At 38.0% G+C, this 20,912-nt stretch overlaps 1 protein-coding gene across 1 annotated transcript in view; it reads left to right on the forward strand.

Annotated features, from left to right (window-relative positions):
• The window catches only part of LOC125250578 (NACHT, LRR and PYD domains-containing protein 12-like), a 129,535-nt gene that overhangs the window by 90,897 nt on the left and 17,726 nt on the right, over window positions 1–20,912 (forward strand). The window contains 5 exon segments of the mRNA XM_048163219.1: window positions 3,489–3,662; window positions 16,174–16,347; window positions 16,434–16,607; window positions 19,970–20,027; window positions 20,030–20,145. Coding sequence (XP_048019176.1) covers window positions 3,489–3,662; window positions 16,174–16,347; window positions 16,434–16,607; window positions 19,970–20,027; window positions 20,030–20,145 — 696 coding nt within the window.

Genomic DNA, 20,912 nt, shown 5'->3' on the forward strand with positions numbered 1-20,912 from the left:
ACCAAATTGTGGCAAAAATCGCAGAGTGTGAACCAGCCTTAAAACAACATTCATTTCCTGGTTATGGAAAATAACATACTTACTGTACATACATGAAGCAAAAATCTGAAAAATGGTGAAAACCACGCAAATACACACTCTAGAACTTAAGAAATCTTACAATGTTCTTAGACTGAATCACCTTCAAGGGGGCAGTGAGGCAATTTAAACTTTCAGAGAGAAAGTTTAGAATCCTTTGTCTTCGATCATGGTGTTTTGCATGTGTAATTTGATTGGATATTGGTGGAGAAGCTAATAAGATTCTTATAATACTAATATGTTGAGCTGGTATTGACATATAATGTAAATGATCATTCAGGAAATCTGTTTTGTGAATTTGGAGTGAAACTCTATATTTCTTTGAGTTGTAAACCAGTCTTATCTTGATTTGTTACCAGGATAACCAGAGTCCTGTTCTGCATCAGGGTGTTAGTTGCAGTTTGGGGGACTTCACAGACACCTAGTTTGTTTGGTGGACGTTCTGGTGGATCATTTATAAAATATAACAAATAATGGCCTGATCTGTCACTATATGTTTCCAGGGCTGACCATGGCCTTATGGGGATCCTAAGAAAAATTTCCAAAGGGCCCCTTCTTGATAGTGTTGTCATTACATTGGACAGATTAAAGGGTTAGTTCAGGGATAGTTCACTGTAATATTTCACTCCAACAGTAGACTATTCAAATAGCTGGAACATTATGCACTTATATGATAAATAATTAGCCAAGACTAAATTTTATATTATTATTGTTATTACTATTATTACCACCAGTAATTTATTTTGTTATTTTATCTTCATTTAAAAGTACAAATGTCACAGCAGTCTCACGCATTGGTGCAAATTGTGACTTTGCGCCACCTGGTGGTGATTTTACTTTCATTTGGGTGCATATAACGCTGCGGCCTCGTGGCGGTAATTGGCTAATTTTGGTTAACTACCTACTGTAGGACATGGGATGACACAGCACTAGTAATAGTTCAGAGTTCTGAGAAAAAATCAGTATATTTCTGAAACAATGATGTCATCACCCCACGTGTCAACCCCAGTCAGACTCGCTAACACCACAAAACAGCACCAACAACAGCAATATCTCGATCTGATCACGTTGCGGTTGGTATACACCGGTTTTTAAACTTTTTTTTTTGCATGACCCATTTTATTTATGTGAGGCCTATACAAACATGTAGCTAAACAAGCCAAAACGAATTAATTTAAAACAAAACTGAAGGTAAACCTGCGTTGCTCTCATATGGTGGTTATTACTCTCTCTTTCGGTGAAGTCGAGCAGTGCTCTTGCTGAATGGCACGGATTGCACTACGGACTATTGTACCTTTTATATGTTTTTTTTTAAAACTGCATTTTATTTTTTATAACAAACAAGCTGTGATGTCACGTTTCCAGTGCTTTGTTGTGTGTGCATGAGGCGCGGGCGTGATCAAACAGCTGTCTTTGAGGTGGACTTGCCTCATCGTCATGGCAATGGTTCGTGGCCAGGTCAGATTACGTCAGAGTTTGTTGCTGTTTGTTGGAAAACTGTTCACACCGCACAGACATTCCACGAGCCAATAAACGCTGATTAAACATGTTCAGTCGGGTGAAAACAAACTCCGACCGATGGCAACAGGGGTATCACACCTATCCAACAACTCCAACAGACGAGTTTGTTGGCGTTTGTCAGTGTGGTGTGAATTGGCCTATAAGATGTGCAATTCTTTATGGCAAGCTTTATGTGTGCACTTTATGAGTGCTATATAAGCCTATATTACGTAAACGCTCATTATTATGGTTTATTCTCTCCAGTATTTAAGAAATTAAATTGAAAGGCTATAAATTAAATTAAATTGATAGACTCGGATGAAAACCGCTTCAGTGAGTTCAATTATAGTAACGCGGCATATATTTTTTTTTAGTCAGTAACGCCGTTTATTTATAATGCTGTTAGTCCCATCACTGGTTAAGATGCATGTAATCATTAGGTGTCTGTGAATTTTCAGTGAGAAGTAATATGTCCAGGTTGGTGTCAGTAATTTGTTCATTATGATAGGGGCCCAGTTCAAGAGAACAAATTGTTTTTGCAATACACCCAAGTTGCCTGTTGAGGTATAATTTGAGTCTGATTTATTTTGACAAGTGATCATGGTGTCCAACAATCTTTTTGCAGAAGCTGTGGCTTCCTCAATGCTCTACTAATTGCCCAAATGCACAAAGTCATAGCTGCTGACTGTTGAATGTTGAAAATCCTTCGGGGTGAGCGATGTGCATAACACTGTTGGGTGACACAAATCAACCGGCAATGCTCCTATGTTGCAGAGTCAAGGCCCATTTGATGCCTTTAGATATTACGGTAAATACCCAGTTTCTGTGTTGGAGATTAATCTGAAAATGAGGGACACCCGAAATTAGATGAGTGCTAAAGCTTACGTACTAGCAATAGCCATGAGAAAGCCAGCCATCAGCAAATCCACGTTAACCAGAACCCCAACCATCACAGCATCTATAAATTGCTCACTGAGAGGAAAGCAACCCAGCATGACAGTAAGCAAATAGAGTAATTAATAAGGAGAATTTTAAGTCACCCCACATTCAGTCTGATAAATGAGGATCAAGGAGAGAAAGAGCTTGGAGCAAGCCGACAGCTGAGAGTTCACAACGGCAACAGAGATGCTGATGCAGAGAAGGTGGATCAAAGTTGAAAAATGCAATCCAAGAAACCAGAGGGGTTGCAAAAACCACAAAAGCTGCTGTAGAATAGCAGCCAACTGAAAACAGGGCAAAACAAACCAAAATATAACAGAAACAAATAAAAGAAAACAAATAATACAGACGATAACAAACTGTCATCACAGTGTTGATGTCACTGTCCTTGTCTTGTCTGCCCTGTCTTGTGTTCCCTTGTTCCTGTGCCTGGCTTGTTTGTTGTCATAGTTACCCTTGTAGTTTCTGGAGATCAGACCCTCCCCCTCACTTTTATCCCATGTATATATTCCCCAGTTTTTGTTTTCTTTGTCTGGTGTTATCCTGTTTAGCTGTTATGTTTCATGCCATGTTTCTCACCATATTTGTATTATTCTGCCCATGACTGGAGGTACTTTGTGTTTTTGTTTTATAAACATTTAGCTGCACTAGGATCCTCTTCGCTTTCATCAATCACACGTTACAGTGGCGCTCAAATCAGACGCAGTGTTGTGTTTCTGCTCGTCTTTTCTCTTTTATTTCTATTATTTTTTCTGCTTGTTAACAGCAGTTGGTCATCACTAATGCTCAATCATCTCTTAATTATCTCATTAACTGCAACACTATTTCAGTGTTACTTTTACCACTCTGTACACACATATGAACACTAAGCAGTGTTAATTCAATAATGGTGATGTTTATGTGTGCACTCCAGATTATAAACCTACTTGATAAACACATTAATATAACTGTTTATTTTGTTCTTTACACAGACTACAGAGCTGTAATCTCACTGCTCAGTCCTGTGAGAGCTTGTCATCAGTTTTACAATCCTCAAACTCTGTCCTGAGAGAGCTGGATCTGAGTAACAATGATCTGCAGGATTCAGGAATGAAGCTTCTTTTTGATGAACTGAAGGGTCCAAACTGTAAGCTGGAAATACTGAGGTAAATGTTTTTTTGTTTGCTTGTTTGTTTTTTTTCCCTCCATAAAATAAGTAATAAAATGTCACAATAAATGATCATTAACACTCTGGGGTCATTGAATGCGCAGAGTTTGAAAATTTTTTTCCTGATAACAGCGGAAACTTAAAATACTTGGTCATTTTTGGTTGTAAATCATCATCCAAAACTGTAAAGGGTCTACTTTCAGTTCATAAGAAACTGTAAAAAGCACAAATGTCAAGGCATGTCAAAACTTCACCAGGGCCCAAAAAACCCTCAGACCCCAGAGGGTTAAATTTTGTATTTAAATGTTGCATCTGTTTTTAATGGAATGCCAAAACAACAGACAACTGCAACATTTGCAGGCAGGATTTTTAAAAATATTTATGCAGGCTGATTTTCTGTCCTGAGAAGAATAATTCCTTGCATAAATCTCAGAAAATCATTTGTTTGAGGTTAGGGGGTGAGTGGATTGTATCAAGATTGAAATGGTAAAATGTATTAAGGTGTAAATGTATTAAAATGGTCTGAAACAATTACTAAAGAAACTGCAAAACTGCAAGGATAACTTCTGACAGCACAGAATGAGACACTTTTAGCTAAGGTCCAAACTTAACACGGCCCTGGCGAATAAATGAAATGGTGTTACTTGCCAGTTGGGTCTTAACAACAATTTCAACAATGCATGGTTGTGAGAATGTGATATGGCTTAGTGCAGTGGTCTGAAACTCAATTCCTGGAAGGCCTCAGCTCTGCACAGTTTAACTCTGACCAGCTCCAACTCACACCTGCTTGGAAGTTTCTAGTAATCCTGAAGACCTTGATTAGCTGGATCAGGTGTGTTTGATTAGGGTTGGAGCAAAACTGTGCAGAACTGTGGGCCCTCCAGGAATTGAGTTTGTGATGTAATCATAGAAATATAAAGCCTGATATGATGAGTTTTAGAGTGAAGCGTGGCACTGTATTCATTTACACACAAGACACTCACATTTAAGAGTGGCCCTTTCAATGGAACTAGCACTTCAACAGAACTTGCACGGTGTCAGAAGTTACGACTCTATGGGAACACTTGTGAAATCATGATGCGAGACGTCAAGACCAGGAAGCTATAAAGCACACTCAAACCAAACAGAGTCATCTTCCGTGCATTCAACAATTGCTCTGTGTGAATTGTCTTTTTGGTGTTGTTTGTCTATATAATATATATGTATATATATGTGTGTGTGTGTATATATATATATATATGATGTTATTTGTCTATATCTCATTATGGCAGAAAGGCATTTCAAGCCATGAGTGCTTCCAAGTTCCAGATACATACCAAATGAGGACACACATGCAGTTTGTGTCAAATGCCTAAGAATGTAGCATGCATTCTCTGCTCTCACCTGCCAGATCTAGTGCCTTCTCTCTGGCATTGGAAGCACGTTCTGTGGTATCCGCCTCTGAGGAGATGGATACATTGAGCATGGAGGTGGGGGATTTAGAGGATTCGTCACCTTGTTCCCCTGGTTATGAGGAGCTAGTGGATGTTGTCACTTGTGCTGTAGCCAAATTAAACATCTATTGGCCAGCGGAGAGACAGTAAATTCATCCTAAGAGCAAACTAGATGAGAGATTCCTGTCCTCGAGAGTGCAACTTCCTCGTCGAGGCCTTCTTTTCTTTCATTATCTACACACTAATATCTAGATTGTGGGAAGCCATATTCTGCCAATGTCTTCAACCCCATGTTTCTGATTACTGTTCCATCTTGGGGGTGAAAGAGCACTGGTATGGGGCGATGCTGAGAATTGAAGATCATTTAGTTCATTATATGTCTCCAGAGACAGCACTGTCCCTGAAGGCCCCGACATTGCTCACCAGGCTATGCAGAACAACTTTGGCTCTAGTGGACAAAGCATATATCAGACTGGTATTTTCTTACATATGATGTCTATTTTGCAAGCATACCAAGCCGACCTGCTGAGAGACCTGGAGGAGGGCGAGGGAGTAGGCCTAGACATGATCAAAGAACTGCGTCGGTCCACAGATTTGTCTCTCCGGGCCACCAAAGAAATGGCCAGATCTATTGGCCTTTTTTTGGCAGCTATAGTTGCCACAGAGAGGCATCTCTGGCTGAATCTGTTGGACAAAATGGAGAAAGACAAGAACATTCTCCTTGACGCCCCTATTTCACTTCCTGGCCTCTTCAGTGGTGCTGTCATCTCAGTTGTTGAGAGGTTTCAGGAAGTGAAGAAGCAAGCGGCTACTTTACAAAGATTCCTCCCTTGCCATCTACTAGCTCCTCTCACATTCAGATACAGAAACAGAGTGTCGCTGCAGGTTCAAGATGTTGACACTCAAGTTAATTGTCTCAAATTTAGTCTGAGGACTGGTTTGTCATGATAGATCTCAAGGATGCATTCTCCCATGTATCCATCTTTCCACAACACAGGAGGTTCCTGAGGTTTGCTTTTGGGATGAAGCATACCAGTATCTTCCTTTTGGCCTAGCTCTGTCACCTCGCACCTTCACAAAGATAGGGGATGCGACTAGCACCATTACGAACTCAGAGCATTCACATTCTTAATTATTTCAATGATTGGTTGATTCTCGCTCAATAAGAGATGTCGTTCTCACCTATATGAAGGAATTGGGGTTGAGGCTGAATGCCAAGAAAAGTGTACATTCTCCAGCACAAAGAACCACTTTTCTGTGTGTGGTTTAGGATTCAACAACGATGCAAGCACATCTGTCACCCATTCGGATCGATTCAGTTCTCTCAGCCATAAACAAATTGAAGCTAGGCCAGTCCATCACTGTCAAACAGTTCCAGAGCAGCATTCAATGTAATACATTTTGGCCTGTTGTACATGAGGCCCTGGCAGTGGTGGCTCAAGACCAAGGGGTTCTCCCCAAGGGGCAACCCATTTCGCATGATCAAGGTAACGCACAATTGCCTTTGTTCCTTGGATATGTGGAAGAAGCCTTGGTTCTTTTCCCAAGGCCCAGTGCTGGGAGCGACCTGTCAACACAAGACACTAACAGATGCTTCCCTTATGGGCTGGGGAGCGATCTTGGAGGGTCGCTCGACATAAGGTCTTTGAAGGAACCACCATCTTTTGTGGTACATAAATTGTCTGGAGATGTTAGCCATATTTCTGGCTCTGAGACATTTCCCCCCAGATCTCAGGAGACACCATCTGCTTGTCCAGACAGACAATACATTGTTGGTCTCTTACATGAACCATCAGGGGGGTTTGTGGTTGATTTAACTCAAACTGCAAACTGACGCACTAGATCCTCCTGTGGTCTCACTGGGTCTAGATGCCATGGTAGAGACGAGGCTAAGGCAAATCTAATGTTGAGGTCTGAGGATGTCATTTGAGCACATTAGTTTGGATGGGTTTTGTATGAAAAGCATATATTTCTATGCTTCTACCTTTTCAGCACAGCTCTTGTAGCAAATCATATAAAAACAATTTTTTGAAGTACCATTGTGTCTTAATATGCATTTCATTTTTAAACATTTAAATTGAGCCTATAATATTGGTTAACCATTTGACTTTAGGAAACCACAAACAATGCAGAAAGAATATTTTATCCCTGACATTTACACTATTTTTTTTATAATGGCTAATGTGTAATGACTCTGTATTCCGCACAAACTGTGCTATAATATTATGTAAACAGCATGTGTACAAGTTTATATTAAAAAAAAAAGATTTTTGCTTGGTTAGTAAAAACATTTTTTTTTTACGTCATTCGAAATAAGGCCAGAAAACACATACTAAACATATATTTCAGTACCAGATGTAGTAGACTAGTGTGTTAAATACAAAATTATTGAAAATCATCCTGCCCACTCATATAAAACATGTCAATGCCATGAATATTCACACCTTGAAAGAAAAAAAAAAATACTATTAAAAAAATTACTATTAATGTGGAATGTGACTGTGGGACAGGCAAAGAAGAGTGAGAGGAGATTAAGAGAATGGGTATTTGTTTGTTTTCATTTTATTTACAACATTTTCCACAATATAATCCAACTATAAATAATGAAGGTCAAAGGCACATTGAGCACACTGATCTGACTGAACACAGAGACTTAACAGTTACATACCTATGTGCCATTCCTGGATTCAGTTTCTGTTTAACTATAGACACAAGTAAACCATTACTGGCATTTCCAAGGTGTTTTCCCATTTCCCAGACATTTGCGTTGTGGCACAGAGCTGGTACAGCGCTCTCAGAGAAAAACAGTTTGAAAAGACTCATAGATAGCAGGACTCATTTGTGCTCCAGATTCAAGTGCAGGCAGGTATCTGGTCAGTCTAAAACAAAAAAACAAAACAAAAAACAACAACAACATAAAGCAAACAACTGAGCATGATATCAATGATATCATGATATCAATAATGTAACACCTACAGTGCCCTCCACAAATATTGGCACCCTTAGTAAATATGAGCAAAGGTGGCTGTGAAAAAAAAAATCTGCATTGTTTATCTTTTTGATCTTTCATTCAAAAAATTCACAAAATTCTAACCTTTCATTGAAGGAAAAGAATTGAAAATGGGGGGAAAGCTCATTATGAAATAAATGTTTTTCTCCAATACACGTTTGCCACAATTATTGGCATCCCTAGAAATTCTTCTGAGTAAAATATCTCTGAAGTATATTCCCATTCACATTTACTTTTTTTAGCACACCAGGGTGACTAGGAGCATGAAATTGTGCAGCCATGACTTCCTGTTCCACAGGAGTACAAATATGTGTAAACAAAAAGGCCAAATCCCCTTAATCATTCATCACAATGAGAAAAAACAAATAATATAGTTCTGATGTGCAGCAAAAGATTGTTGAGCTTCACAAAATAGAAAATGGGTATAAGAAAAAAGCTAACGCATTGAAAATCCCCATTTCCACCATCAGGGAAATAATTAAGAAGCTTCAATCAACTAAAGATGTTACAAATCTGCCTGGAAGAGGACGTGTGTCTAAATCGTCCTAATGCGCGGTGAGGAGGAAAGTTTGAGTGGCCAAAGACTCTCCAAGGATCACAGCTGGAGAATTGCAGAGTCTTGAGTCTCAGAAAGCCTAAAAAAATTACCAAACAGCACCTACATCCCCACAAGTTGTTCGGGAGGGTTTCAAGAAAAGTCCTCCTTTGCTCATCCAAAAACAAACTCCAGCATATTCAGTTGTCAGACATGACTGGAACTTCAAATGGGACCGGCTTCTATGGTAAGATGAAACTAAAAAAATAGCTTTTTGGTAGCAAACCCACCAGATGGGTTTGGTGCACACATGGATAAAAAGTACCCCATGCCCACGGTTAAATATGCTGCTGGATCTTTAATGCTGTGTGCCTGTTTTTCTGCTGGAGGTCCTGGACGTCTTGTTCAGATACATAGTATCATGGATTCTATCAAATACCAACAGATAAAAACTCAAAACCTGACCACTTCTGCTAGAAATCCAATAATGGTCAGTGGTTGGATTGTCCATCAGGACAATGATCCAAAACAAACATCAAAACCAAAACAAAAATGTGTCACTGAGCACAAAATGAAGCTTCTGCCATGGCCATCCCAGTTCCCTGACATGAAACCTAAAGAAAATGAGTGGAGTGAACTGAAGAGAAGAAGTACCAACATGGAGCTGGAATCTGATGGATCTGGAGAGATTCTGTATGGAGGAATGGTCTCTGATCTCTCCTCAGGTGTTTTTCAAACTCATCAGGCATTATATAAGAAGACTCAGAGCTGTTATCTTGGGAAAAGGACATTGCAATAATTGGGTGCCAATAATTGTGGCCAACATGAACAAGAGAAAAACATTTATTTCATAATGAGCTTTTCCATCCATTTTCAATTGTTTTACTTAAATGAAAGGTTAGAATTTTGTGAATTTTTTTAATGAAAGATCAAAAAGATAAACAATGCAGATTTATTTTCACAGCCGCCTTTGCTCATATTTCCTAAGGGTGCCAATATTTGTGGAGGACACTGTATATTATTAAAGGGTTAGTTCACCCAAAAATGAAAATTATGTCATTGTTTACTCAACCTCATGTGTGGCAAAAAAAAAAAAAAAAAAAACTTTATTCAACAGTATCTAGTGATGAGTGATTTCAAAATTTGAAGCTTAATGAAGCAGTGTTTTGAAATCTCCCATCACTAGATATTGTTGAATAAAGTTTTTTTTTTTTTGCCGCACAAAAATAATTCTTCACAGTTTTGAATGGTGTCTTACTCCAATCTGTACAATCAAAATGATGGAGTATTTTAAGTTCCTGTTATCAGGACAAAAGAGTGAACACACCTGTGCATTTGTCGACCCCAGAGGGTTAAAGCTCAAAGGCCAGATTTACTAAAAGCTTGTGCCACCGCAAACCCTCTTTTGCCGTTAAAAAACTGTCAGGATTTACTAAAGACATGCAGTGTGAAATTAGTGCTGAAGAGGCAAGGACACGGATATTTTTGCGGCTGAACTTATTGCCTATGCATTTGTAGTTTTCCTTTTTTAGACACAAAATTTATGGAAGGAGAGTATTTAAATGAATCACGCAAGGTGACTTACTAAGATAAACCAGACATTAACCAACAGATTGCGTTGGTCATTATGGAAATGATCCAGCTGTGTCTGTGTTCTTTAATTTGCACGTTGTCAGTAGATCACAGGCAGAATTTTCCACTCCCATCTGCCCTTTTTAGAATTGCGCTCTCACGCTAATTTGCCCTTTTTAGTAAATCTGGCCCCTAATCTGCTACTGCATTGCTGGAGAAAAAAACTTGGAACAGTTCTCAGCTATTAAGAACAAAGAGATTTGATGATGCCGTTCCTGTCATTTACATGTCCAACTGTCAAGTAATGAACTCCATGAACCCCTGATCAACTGAGCGCTAGAGTCTCTAAAATTATACTGTGTTCCAAATTATTATGCAAGTGACATATCAGTAGAATTTCAGTACAATAAACATTCAGATTTTATTTTTTTTAAGAAAGTATTTGTTTGTTTATTTATCCATGTCTTTTTAGATAACTGGTATCAATCTCAGACAAAATAATTTGCCAGGTGTACTTAGTTAACACTCTGGAGTCGGCGGTATCGCCGGTGATACCACCTCGTTTTTTTTTCTTACCAGTGTGAAAGAGACTAAAAATACTCTGTCAATTTTGCACATACAATTAAGAGTTATACTCAATTTTAATCTGTGAAATACCTTCTTTTATTTGTGTACACACAGAGTAAAAAGAAAATGTTGTGCTTTTTGCAAAATAAAGGAAACTAACATGATGCGTGATCTGTCGTCTCCCTCTGAACGAAGTCCAATCTGATAATTCTCAGAAAATGAAGTGTAACTTAGTTAATACTAAAGACAAAAAATGAGGCTTATGTCTAAAGAAACAGTGGAATGTCAGGTTTTAAATCGTATAAGTCAAATCGAAAACAAAAATTCTCTGTTTATGTAATCTGAATGAAAAGATAGACATATCAGATGTCTGTGAGTCAGCTCATTATCCACTAATGTGGCCACGCCCATGGAGCAAGCGCTATTCAGAGGCAAATTCTGAGGCAATACATGTATTAGAGTCTTAGATCTTTTTAATGATGTATAGTTTGTCAACGGCGCATAAACATTTAGGCTATAGCCTATATAACAAATATAATAGCCTATATGAAATGCCATAGAGGTAGGCCTAACATAGATGTTGAGATGCTTTGCATCACAGAAATAAGAATTATATTTAAAGTATATTAAAATAAGAACCATTATTTGGTTTGAGACTTCTTTTAAAAAAATTATAATAGTAATGCGTCCAAACTTTTGACTGGTACTGTAATTTAACATAGGCCTATTCAAAATTTTCTTTACATGATTTTCAATAATACATGCATGCATGATATCATAAAAATCATTTTTTTTGTCAAGAGTAGACATTATATTAATGTATTCCTGTTATCAGCATGATCACAGAGGGTTATTTCGCATAGCCTACCTGGCTGAAAGGGCTCATTATGCGGGTCTTTGTTTTCTCAGGTGTGAATCACAGCATTATTCATGAAGATTCACGCTTCCATGTATACTGTGTTTCTTGACAAAAAGTGTCTTACAAAATGTATATATCTATATTGTTTTATATGAATGAGTAGACAGGATAATTTTTACATCATTTTGAAAAAAAAAAAAAAGTCTACAACCTCCAATACCCAGATGTCTTGTGAACACATATTTTGTATTTATTTTGTGCCTTATTTCAGTGACTTAAGTTTTTTGTTTTTCAATAACCACACATAAACGTTATTCCTTCAAAAATGTACATGTACATACATGTTCCTCACATATTATGGTAGCCTAGTTTGTGCTGAATACAGTATAATGACACCTTTTCCATTAATATGTTTATGAACAACTGAAAAAAGGGCATGTCAAAACTTCTCCAGGGCCCCAAAAATCCTCAGACCCCAGAGGATTAAATGGAAACCCTAATTAAAGAGGTTGTTCCACATTATTAAGCAAGTCACAGTTCTCATGCAATATGAGGAGGAAGAAAGATCTTTCTGAAGATGAAAAGCATGGAATTGTGCTGATATTGTGTGAAAACTGAATGGAAATTGAATTATCATAAGATCTGTAAGTGATTTAGTGCACAGCAGAACTTGGTCAGATAAAGGCTTATTAACCTGTTAGCCAGCACCCCTGCTTTTGGAAAATCCCAAGAAATGACATACCAAAACTAAAACAGATACAGTTCATGAACCCTTTGCACTAAAAGCATAAGTAAGGTCTCATTTGAAAGCAGACACTTTGCAGTTCATGGTAAACTCATAATTAAGTATTAATTATAGTTAAAAATAGCTTCAAAGTTTTGAAAAGTTATTAGAAATTTATTTTTATGAAATATATTTATGAAAATAAAAGTGAAGTTGGCCTTGTGGCAATCTAGAAATGCACTGCAGCTGAAGCCACATGTCTGACCATGTTACATTTCAAATCTGAAGATGACAAGTTTAAAACTCTGAGTTTTATTACATGTTTTTCAAGACCATGTCATGACCACTTTATTTAGAAAAGACTCTAAAATGTTAACTGATGTTTATTGTCATCTATTCAAGTGTATTGTCCATATTGGGTTTGTGGTGCTAACTGCCCCATTCAGTTTCAGTCTCCCCTGAACACATTCACACCTCTCCATCCTGCTTATGGCTCTAATTATTCTTTTCTTTTGTCTATATTATAATTACTGATGTTCTATTCAAGATGATTTAATCCCTCATTTCATTCACCAAACTTCTCACTTCACCTTCTTTCAAACTGTATCTAATGCCCTTCGTGGAAAAAAAGACAGAAAAAAAGTGAGCTTTACGATTCAAAATGATTTATTTGCATTAGCTCAGAACAGGTGCATCCCTGGGCTCGTAAGCATGTTAGCTAACACATCTTAGCACACCAACAAAACACGACAATGTATAAGATTAAAGCCACATTTTTACTCCAAACTTACTAGGTTTTAAATAACCTTCTGTGATGTGATGTGGCTTCGGATCAAAAATCAGACAGAAAATATATCATTGTATGCTATTCTGCACAATGAGAAAAGCTATCTTGATTAGCATTGCATTATATAAATAATCTACTATTATGAATACCTGACATGGCGTGAAGAACACAGATAAACCACATATCGTCACAATCGTGTATTTATTACTTTCAAAAGTGACGTTCTGTATGTTTATATCAATGATTATAGAGATGTCTGGTAGCCTCTGTTAGTTCCGTGTATGTCACATGATTGCCTCTTGTTCATCATGTGTTATTTGTGGACTAGTGTGCACAGAGCGCCCTCCGGCTGCAGGTATGATTTGAAAACACAGTAGTCAGTGTATACAGCGCTCATATGATGACAACAGCATGTTTTGGGTAAAAATTGAATAAATATTACTCCTCTGTATAGAAAATTGACATAAACGTATGAGAATCCATCAATATTTATCCAAATGTGCATGCTTTTAAGCTAAAAGCCCTGAGGGATGTTATTTTGTGGAGTATTTTCATGACGATCTCACAGGAGTTTTTTTTATCAATGGCTGAGGCTGACGCTCATATTTCAATAAAAAGGTAACGACTCCGTTTCTCATATTCATAACTCCCAACGCATATTAACAAATAACGGTCACTATATGATGTTGAGAGTAAAATAAAGATTAAAAATTGAAGCTCGAGTCTTAGATCTTTTTAATGATGTATAGTTTGTCAAGGTAATTACATTAAATCTAACAGTAAATTTGAGCTAATTTAAACAAAGAAGCTTTGGTGTGTCGGCGCACCAGTACAGGTTAAGGAAAGTTCCTGTCAAAATATTAATTGTATTAAAAGGGCAGCTATAAAAAAAAGCCAGTGTTGAGCAGCAAACAGGTATTTGAAGCTGCTGGTATCTCTGGAGTCTTGAGAACTTCTCCATGCAGGCTGGCAGTTGTGCATAAAGACGCATTTCAGCCACCACTAGCCAGAGCTCACAAAGAGAAACATTTACAGTGGGTTTAGAAATACATGAAGACTCATTTTTGAAATAGTTTTATTCACTGACGAATGCCGTACTATAATGGATGGTCTAAATGGATGGATTTCTTGATGGTTGGTGAATGGCCACCATGTTCCAACAAGACTGCGACATCAGCAGGAAGCTTGCGGGTGATGATTTGGGCTGGAATATTGGGAGGTGAGATGGAAGGTCCCTTTAGGGTCTCTGAGGGTGTCAAAATGACTTCTGCAAGGTATGTGTCGTTCATAACTGGCCATTTTCAGCTATGGTATAAAAAGAAGGATAGTGCCTTCTGAAATACAATGCACTATGCACTATCCCATGATGCAAAAAACACCACAGCAATAAAAATTGTTTGAAAATGTATTTCTACACCCACTGTAAATGTTTCTCTTTGTGAGGTTTGGTTAGTGGTGGCTAAAATGCAAGGTTCTCAAGACTCCAGAGACACCAGCAGCTTCAAATACCTGTTTGCTGCTCAACACTGGCTTTTTTTATAGCTGCCCCTTTTAATACAATTAACTTGTTTGACGGAAACTTTCCTTAATAAGCCTTTATCTGACTGAGTTCTGCTGTGCTCTAAATCACTCACAAATCTTATTATATTTCAATAATCTGCATTCAGTTTTCACACAATATTAGTTTATGCCTTTTGCACAATATTGCACCATTTCATGCTTTTCATCTTCAGAAAGATCTTTCTTCCTCCCCATATTACATGATAACTGTGACTTGATTAAAGGATTAGTTCACTTTTAAATAAACTTTTGCTGATAATTTACTCACCCCCATGTCATCCAAGATGTCAATGTCTTTCTTTCTTCAGTTGAAAAGAAATTAAGGTTTTTGATGAAAACATTCCAAGATTTTTCTCCATATAATGGACTTCAATGGGCACCAAACGGTTCAAGGTCCAAATGACAGTTTCAGTGCAGCTTCAAAGGGCTTTAAACGATACCAGACGATGAATAAGGGTCTTATCTACCGAAACGATCTGTCAATTAAAAAAAATAATAAAAAAGTTTAAGTTTTATAAGCACAAATACTCGCCTTGCTCTGTTCTGTGATGCGCCTTCATGACGTCACATAATATCTTCGTCTGCCCGATGCTTGAGAGGTGTGTGTCGCCGCAGCAGTTTCTTCCTCTGTGTATTTCGGTTCAAAAAAGTAGGGCAGGGCGAAAAACTCATCTTCTCCTTGAAGTTCAAAAGCGTCCAACATTGTTGTTTTACCTTTTTTTGTAAACAGCGTTTGACTTGTAAACACTCAGTACTTCCGCCTACGTCAAGCGTGACCTTTTCAATGTAATTGCGTATTAAGTGACGTCACAAACGCGCATCGCAGAACAGAGCAAGGCGAGTATTTGTGCTTAAACTTTTTTTTTTTTTTAAATGACCAATCATTTCACTAGATAAGACCCTTATTCCTCATCTGGTATTGTTTAAAGCCCTTTGAAACTGCACTGAAACTGTCATTTGGACCTTGAACCGTTTGGTGCCCATTGAAGTCCATTATATGGAAAAAAATCCCGGAATGTTTTCATCAAAGACATGGACATCTTGGATGACATGGGGGTGAGTAAATATCAGCAAAAGTTTATTTAAAAGTGAACTAATCCTTTAATAATACGGAACAACCTCTTTAAGTAGGGTTTCCATTTACCTAAGTATACCTGGCAAATTATTTTTTCTGAGATTGATGCCAGTTATCTAAAAAGACATGGATAAATAAACAAACAAACACTTTCTTAGAAAAACTAAAATGTGAATGTTTATTGTACTGAAATCCTACTGATTTGTCACTTATGGCACTTATTTGGCACAATAATTTGAAACACAGTGTAGACGCATTACCTGTCACCACACCAATTAACATCCTCTCAGTCTTGATCAGAAGAACTTCCTTTTAGGATCTGTTCCAGGTTATAACCCCTACCTGATTTTAAAAATGTAATACCATTGTTTTTTTTCCTCTACACAGGCTACATAGCTGTAATCTCACTGCTCAGTCCTGTGAAAATGTATCATCAGCTATACAATTGTTAAACTCTGTACTGAGAGAGCTAGACATGACTAACAATTGCCTGAATGATTCTGGGATAAAGCTTCTTTCTGATGGACTGAAGAGTCCAAAGTGTAAACTGGAGATACTGAGGTTTGAGTTTGAATGCTTTCATTAGTTTTTTAAATCACTTCTAAGATTTATTCTGTATGAAATTATTTAGTTTTTTTTCTTTTCAGATTTCCCATATGTAATCTCACTGCTCAGTCTTGTGAGAGTTTGTCATCAGTTTTACAATCCTCAGTCTCTGTTCTGAGAGAGCTGGACCTGAGTAACAATGACCTGCAGGATTCAGGAGTGAAGCTGCTTTCTGATGGACTGAAGAATCCTAACTGTCAACTGGAGATACTGAGGTACTAAAAATATATCTTCACCTGATGAAGGTCCAGTTACCAAAATTATGTTTTTAAAGATATATATTTTATATGTGACCCCTCACGGAAACCAGGGACACAAGTCGGCAGCACAACTATTGCGCAAACTGAGAAAGAAGCGGGTTTTTTTTTTTCAAAATTGGTGATTTTAGTTTTTTTGCAGAATCTGTTAGTTGAGATCACGAAGAAGCATCTCTGTGTTTTAGGTAGCAGTATTGGTTTATTTAAAAGCGTACATTTTGAGGTTGAAATCGGCTTGTTTTTCTGGGATTCTATCTCACAGTAGGGGCGTGTCATTGTCTGTTTGTATTTCCATACTGGAATCGGATACGCCAGCTTTTGTTTCTTTTGTTATTGCCGCCGCCCTCCAAGGGAAGCGTGGCTACTTATTTATGCAGCGCTCTGGCCGGCTCTAGCTGATATCAAAATTTAATGAAGATGGACGCCGCAAAGAATTTCGCAGACGAGCTGAACCGTGGCCGTTACACCAAAAATGTTTTGAAGTACAACATACGGCTGGATTCTTTAGCTGTGGAAAAAAGAGTGTCAGGACATGCGAATTATTGGACATTTAGAGGCAAACAGACGCATAGTAGTGCAAACTTCAGAGATGGTTACATCCACAAAGAAGACCCCGACAAAGAGAAAGTGTGCCCAAACAACTTATTTCATTGGAGGCAACGAGATCTTTTCTGTTTCTTATGGGGTGAGTTTCCATAAACATCAAAATTTGTCGTTTTGTGTTCATTCTAAGAACACGTAGGCTACACGTTATCTCATGTGTCTTTTGCTATTAGCTAGCTCAGGAGTTTCGTTTTAATTGTAATCGTTAGCATCGTATCACTTGCCAAAAACCCCCATTACTATAATGGGCTTTTAGATGGTAATGTTAGCATCTGCTATTAATTTGAATAACGCTTCAACTGCTTGAATTGACTGGTGTGAATGACTTAGCTCATGTAAACCTTACTATTCTTGAATTGAATGTGACGCTAATAATTTTAGCCAGTTACTACTTAATATTCTTAACAAGGATTTAGTAATGTAATAGTAAATGTATCAGATTAAATTCCTACGTAAGTAAAAGTATAAAGTATCCGTAGCCGTAAAATGTGCGTTATAAGTCAAAAGTAAAAGTATTTATTGAAGAGTTTGATGTACAGGATTTTTTTAATCCTTTGACTCAAACCAGGTCTAACCACTAACTGAGGTCTAAACCAGGACTATACAGTTATCACAGAATCCTGTTAAAAAAGTCCTAATGTCAAAAAAGATAAATTACTGACATTTACAATGCACATTATCCTTTATTATTAATAGTATGCGGTCCGATTTTTCCCGTTGCGTCTGTTGTTGCTATGCAACCATGCAGCTTTACAGGGGGTATGGCTTATCTAAATGAGATGTAAATGAGCCCTTTTGTCACTCCCAGCAGGTGAGAACAGGCGAGAACTGCAAAATTAGAGGTCATTTTCTGCCCTTTGAGCATTTTTGAGTGCCTACCTTCAAATGGCCACAACTTCTCCAAATATTATCAGATTTCCATGTGTTACACATCGTTGGAAAGGTTGGAGACTACACTTTCAAAATCTGTGAATAACTCAAAATGCCCCAGAACCGACTTGTGTCCCTACTTTCCGTGACTGGTCACACATGCTAGTTCTAATGTGCGGGATCCTTTTTCCTCTTTTTTTCATAAAAACTAACAAAATGCAATTACTATAAATTATTGTTACATTTTGCCACCGTTTGTGGCATCTGCTCTCAATTGAATGCCAGAAAAGACAAAAACAACATTTGCAGGCATGATTTTTTTCCCATATTATTTTATTAGGGGTGTCACTGTTAACCCATTAACTCATGTGATTAATCACTAACATGTTAAAATATTTTAACGCAATTAATGCAAATAATGCAAATTTGCTTCTTAAGACGACAAGTTTTTTCAGCCCTAGTTAGTGGAACAAAATCATGAAGAGGATGTTCATTCGGAGCCATTTTTTGTATTAATTTGATGGTGGATTGCTCTCTCCTACTTTGCAAATCAGGTAGATGTACTGATGTTTTTATAATAATTCATGCTCACTTTTGCATGATTACCAGTAAAGCTGCTTGTTCTTTCATACAACCAACTAACAGCACATTTGCATACTCTAGACCAGTGTTTCTCAACCCTGGTCCTGGAGGACCCCCAACACTGCACATTTTGAAAGTCTCCTCTGTCTGACACACTCATTTCAGGTAGTAGAGTTTCTTCTAATAAGCTGATGAGTTGAATCAGGTATGTTTAATTAGGGAAAAAGACAAAACCTGCAGTGTTGGGGGTCCTTCAGGACCAGGGTTGTGAAACACTGCTCTAGACAGTGTCTTATCACAGAGCAATACATACTGACTAGATGTAACGTAACAGCATGACAACAGCGTTGGAGATCCACTTGCAGGCTTTATTAACAAATGTAGTCAGACAAGCAAGGTCAACACCAGCAAACAGTAACATTACGGGCAAGACAAAAGAGTAATTCACAATACAGGTGAGGGTCAGGGCAGGGAGCAAAAGATCAAACAGTGGGAAATCAGTCCAGAGGTCAAAAACAAGAACAAGCCAAGACAACTGGGTAAATGCTTGGTAGTGCAGCACAGGCTTACAATACTTCGCCGTGTGTGCGTGAGAGAGTGCATCTTAAATAGTCTGTCTGATTGGTGAGTGACAGGTGAGTGACTAATCAGTTCCTAGGTGAGGGATTATGGGAGATGGAGACCAGTGGGTATCTGGTGTTGAGTAGGAGAAACAACAAGGATTGGATTCATGACAGAGCCCCCCTACAATGCTACATTAATATTTTTATTATCATTACCAGCCATTTGTTTCATTATTTTAACTTCATTTATTACTGTAAATATCCCAATTTCAGCCTTACTGGCCATTGACAATTGGCCCTTGGCCACTGAGTTGTATTTACCGTCACATCCTTGTGGCGGTGGTACACATGGCAGTAATAGGCATTTTGGTTGACCACCTGCTGTGCCATGATTAATTGGGGGGGACCTAATGCTGATGAGGTCTAATGGAGTTTTTGAACTACTGCAATGTGGTCTTTCTAACTTTGTCTGTCTGGAAACAGCTGCTAAAAATCTACAGGTTGTTTTGTTGGTTTACTTGTCCAGATAGGGGCCCCAAAAGGGAAAACATCTGTGGGCCTTGCATGGACGAACACCATATGGGTTTAGTGTGGGTCCGCACAGCCATGTTGGCTGGGTAACAGCTACTGCCATTGACTGTGATGATGACATCTGATTGCCAAACTAATATCATGTGGACTGTTGTCTGTGTTTGTCTGTAGATTGTCTGGCTGTATGGTGACATATGAAGGCTGTCATTATGTGTCTTCAGCTCTGAAGTTCTAAACCCCTCACACCTGAGAGAGTTGGATCTGAGCTACAATCACCCAGGAGATTTAGGAGCGAAGCTGCTCTCTGATGCACTCAACCACCCAAACTACACTCTGGGCAATCTCAGGTATGCTGAACAGGAATCTTCTTCTTTTTTTTTTTTTTTTTTTTTAAAAAGATGTACATATTTGTCTAGTTTACTCATGAAACTCTAGAGGGTGCAGGCTGATATGTCCTTTACATGTAATCTGCAAGCAACCACATCATTACTACAAGACACAAGTTGATTGGCCTTTTGCTGATCCTACAGCCAATGAAATTGCTTAAATAGTATTTTTCAGTGTTTGCTGCAATCTAATCCTGCAGAATGCTTTCAGATTTCCTCCACCTCCGCCAGCTCCACCTGCCTAGATCTGCTATGGAATTTATGCATGTCTATTTATGTAGCACATATCTTACATGCTCACAACAGTGTCTGTGTATCTATTAGCAGTAGCCAATCTCTGTCTTTCTCTGTAGTAGCAATAATCATCAGCAGCATAACAGATCTAGTCTGCCAAGACGCAATACATTAACATTGCCAAACTGTTACATGTTAAACAATGTGCTAAACCTCAAGAGTTGTCATGACTGATATGAAAACAACTTGTACTGACAGATCTTAAATATGCCAGTGTCATTGTTTTGTCTCAAGATACACACCAGTAATGTTTTTTTTCTAGTGTATATTTATAAAAGATACTTAAATATCCCTATTGAACTAAGGCCTAATTCTGGCTATATGACTATATCTGACTATATCCGTTTTTTTTTTTTTTTTGACGACCCGCTTACATTATCTTTTAAAAGTGACCCGTATCCGATATTTGCATTTACACTATACACTGGCAAAAC

The sequence above is a fragment of the Megalobrama amblycephala genome, linkage group LG1, assembly GCF_018812025.1.
Source record: "Megalobrama amblycephala isolate DHTTF-2021 linkage group LG1, ASM1881202v1, whole genome shotgun sequence".
In the NCBI taxonomy this organism is placed as follows: Eukaryota; Metazoa; Chordata; class Actinopteri; order Cypriniformes; family Xenocyprididae; genus Megalobrama; species Megalobrama amblycephala.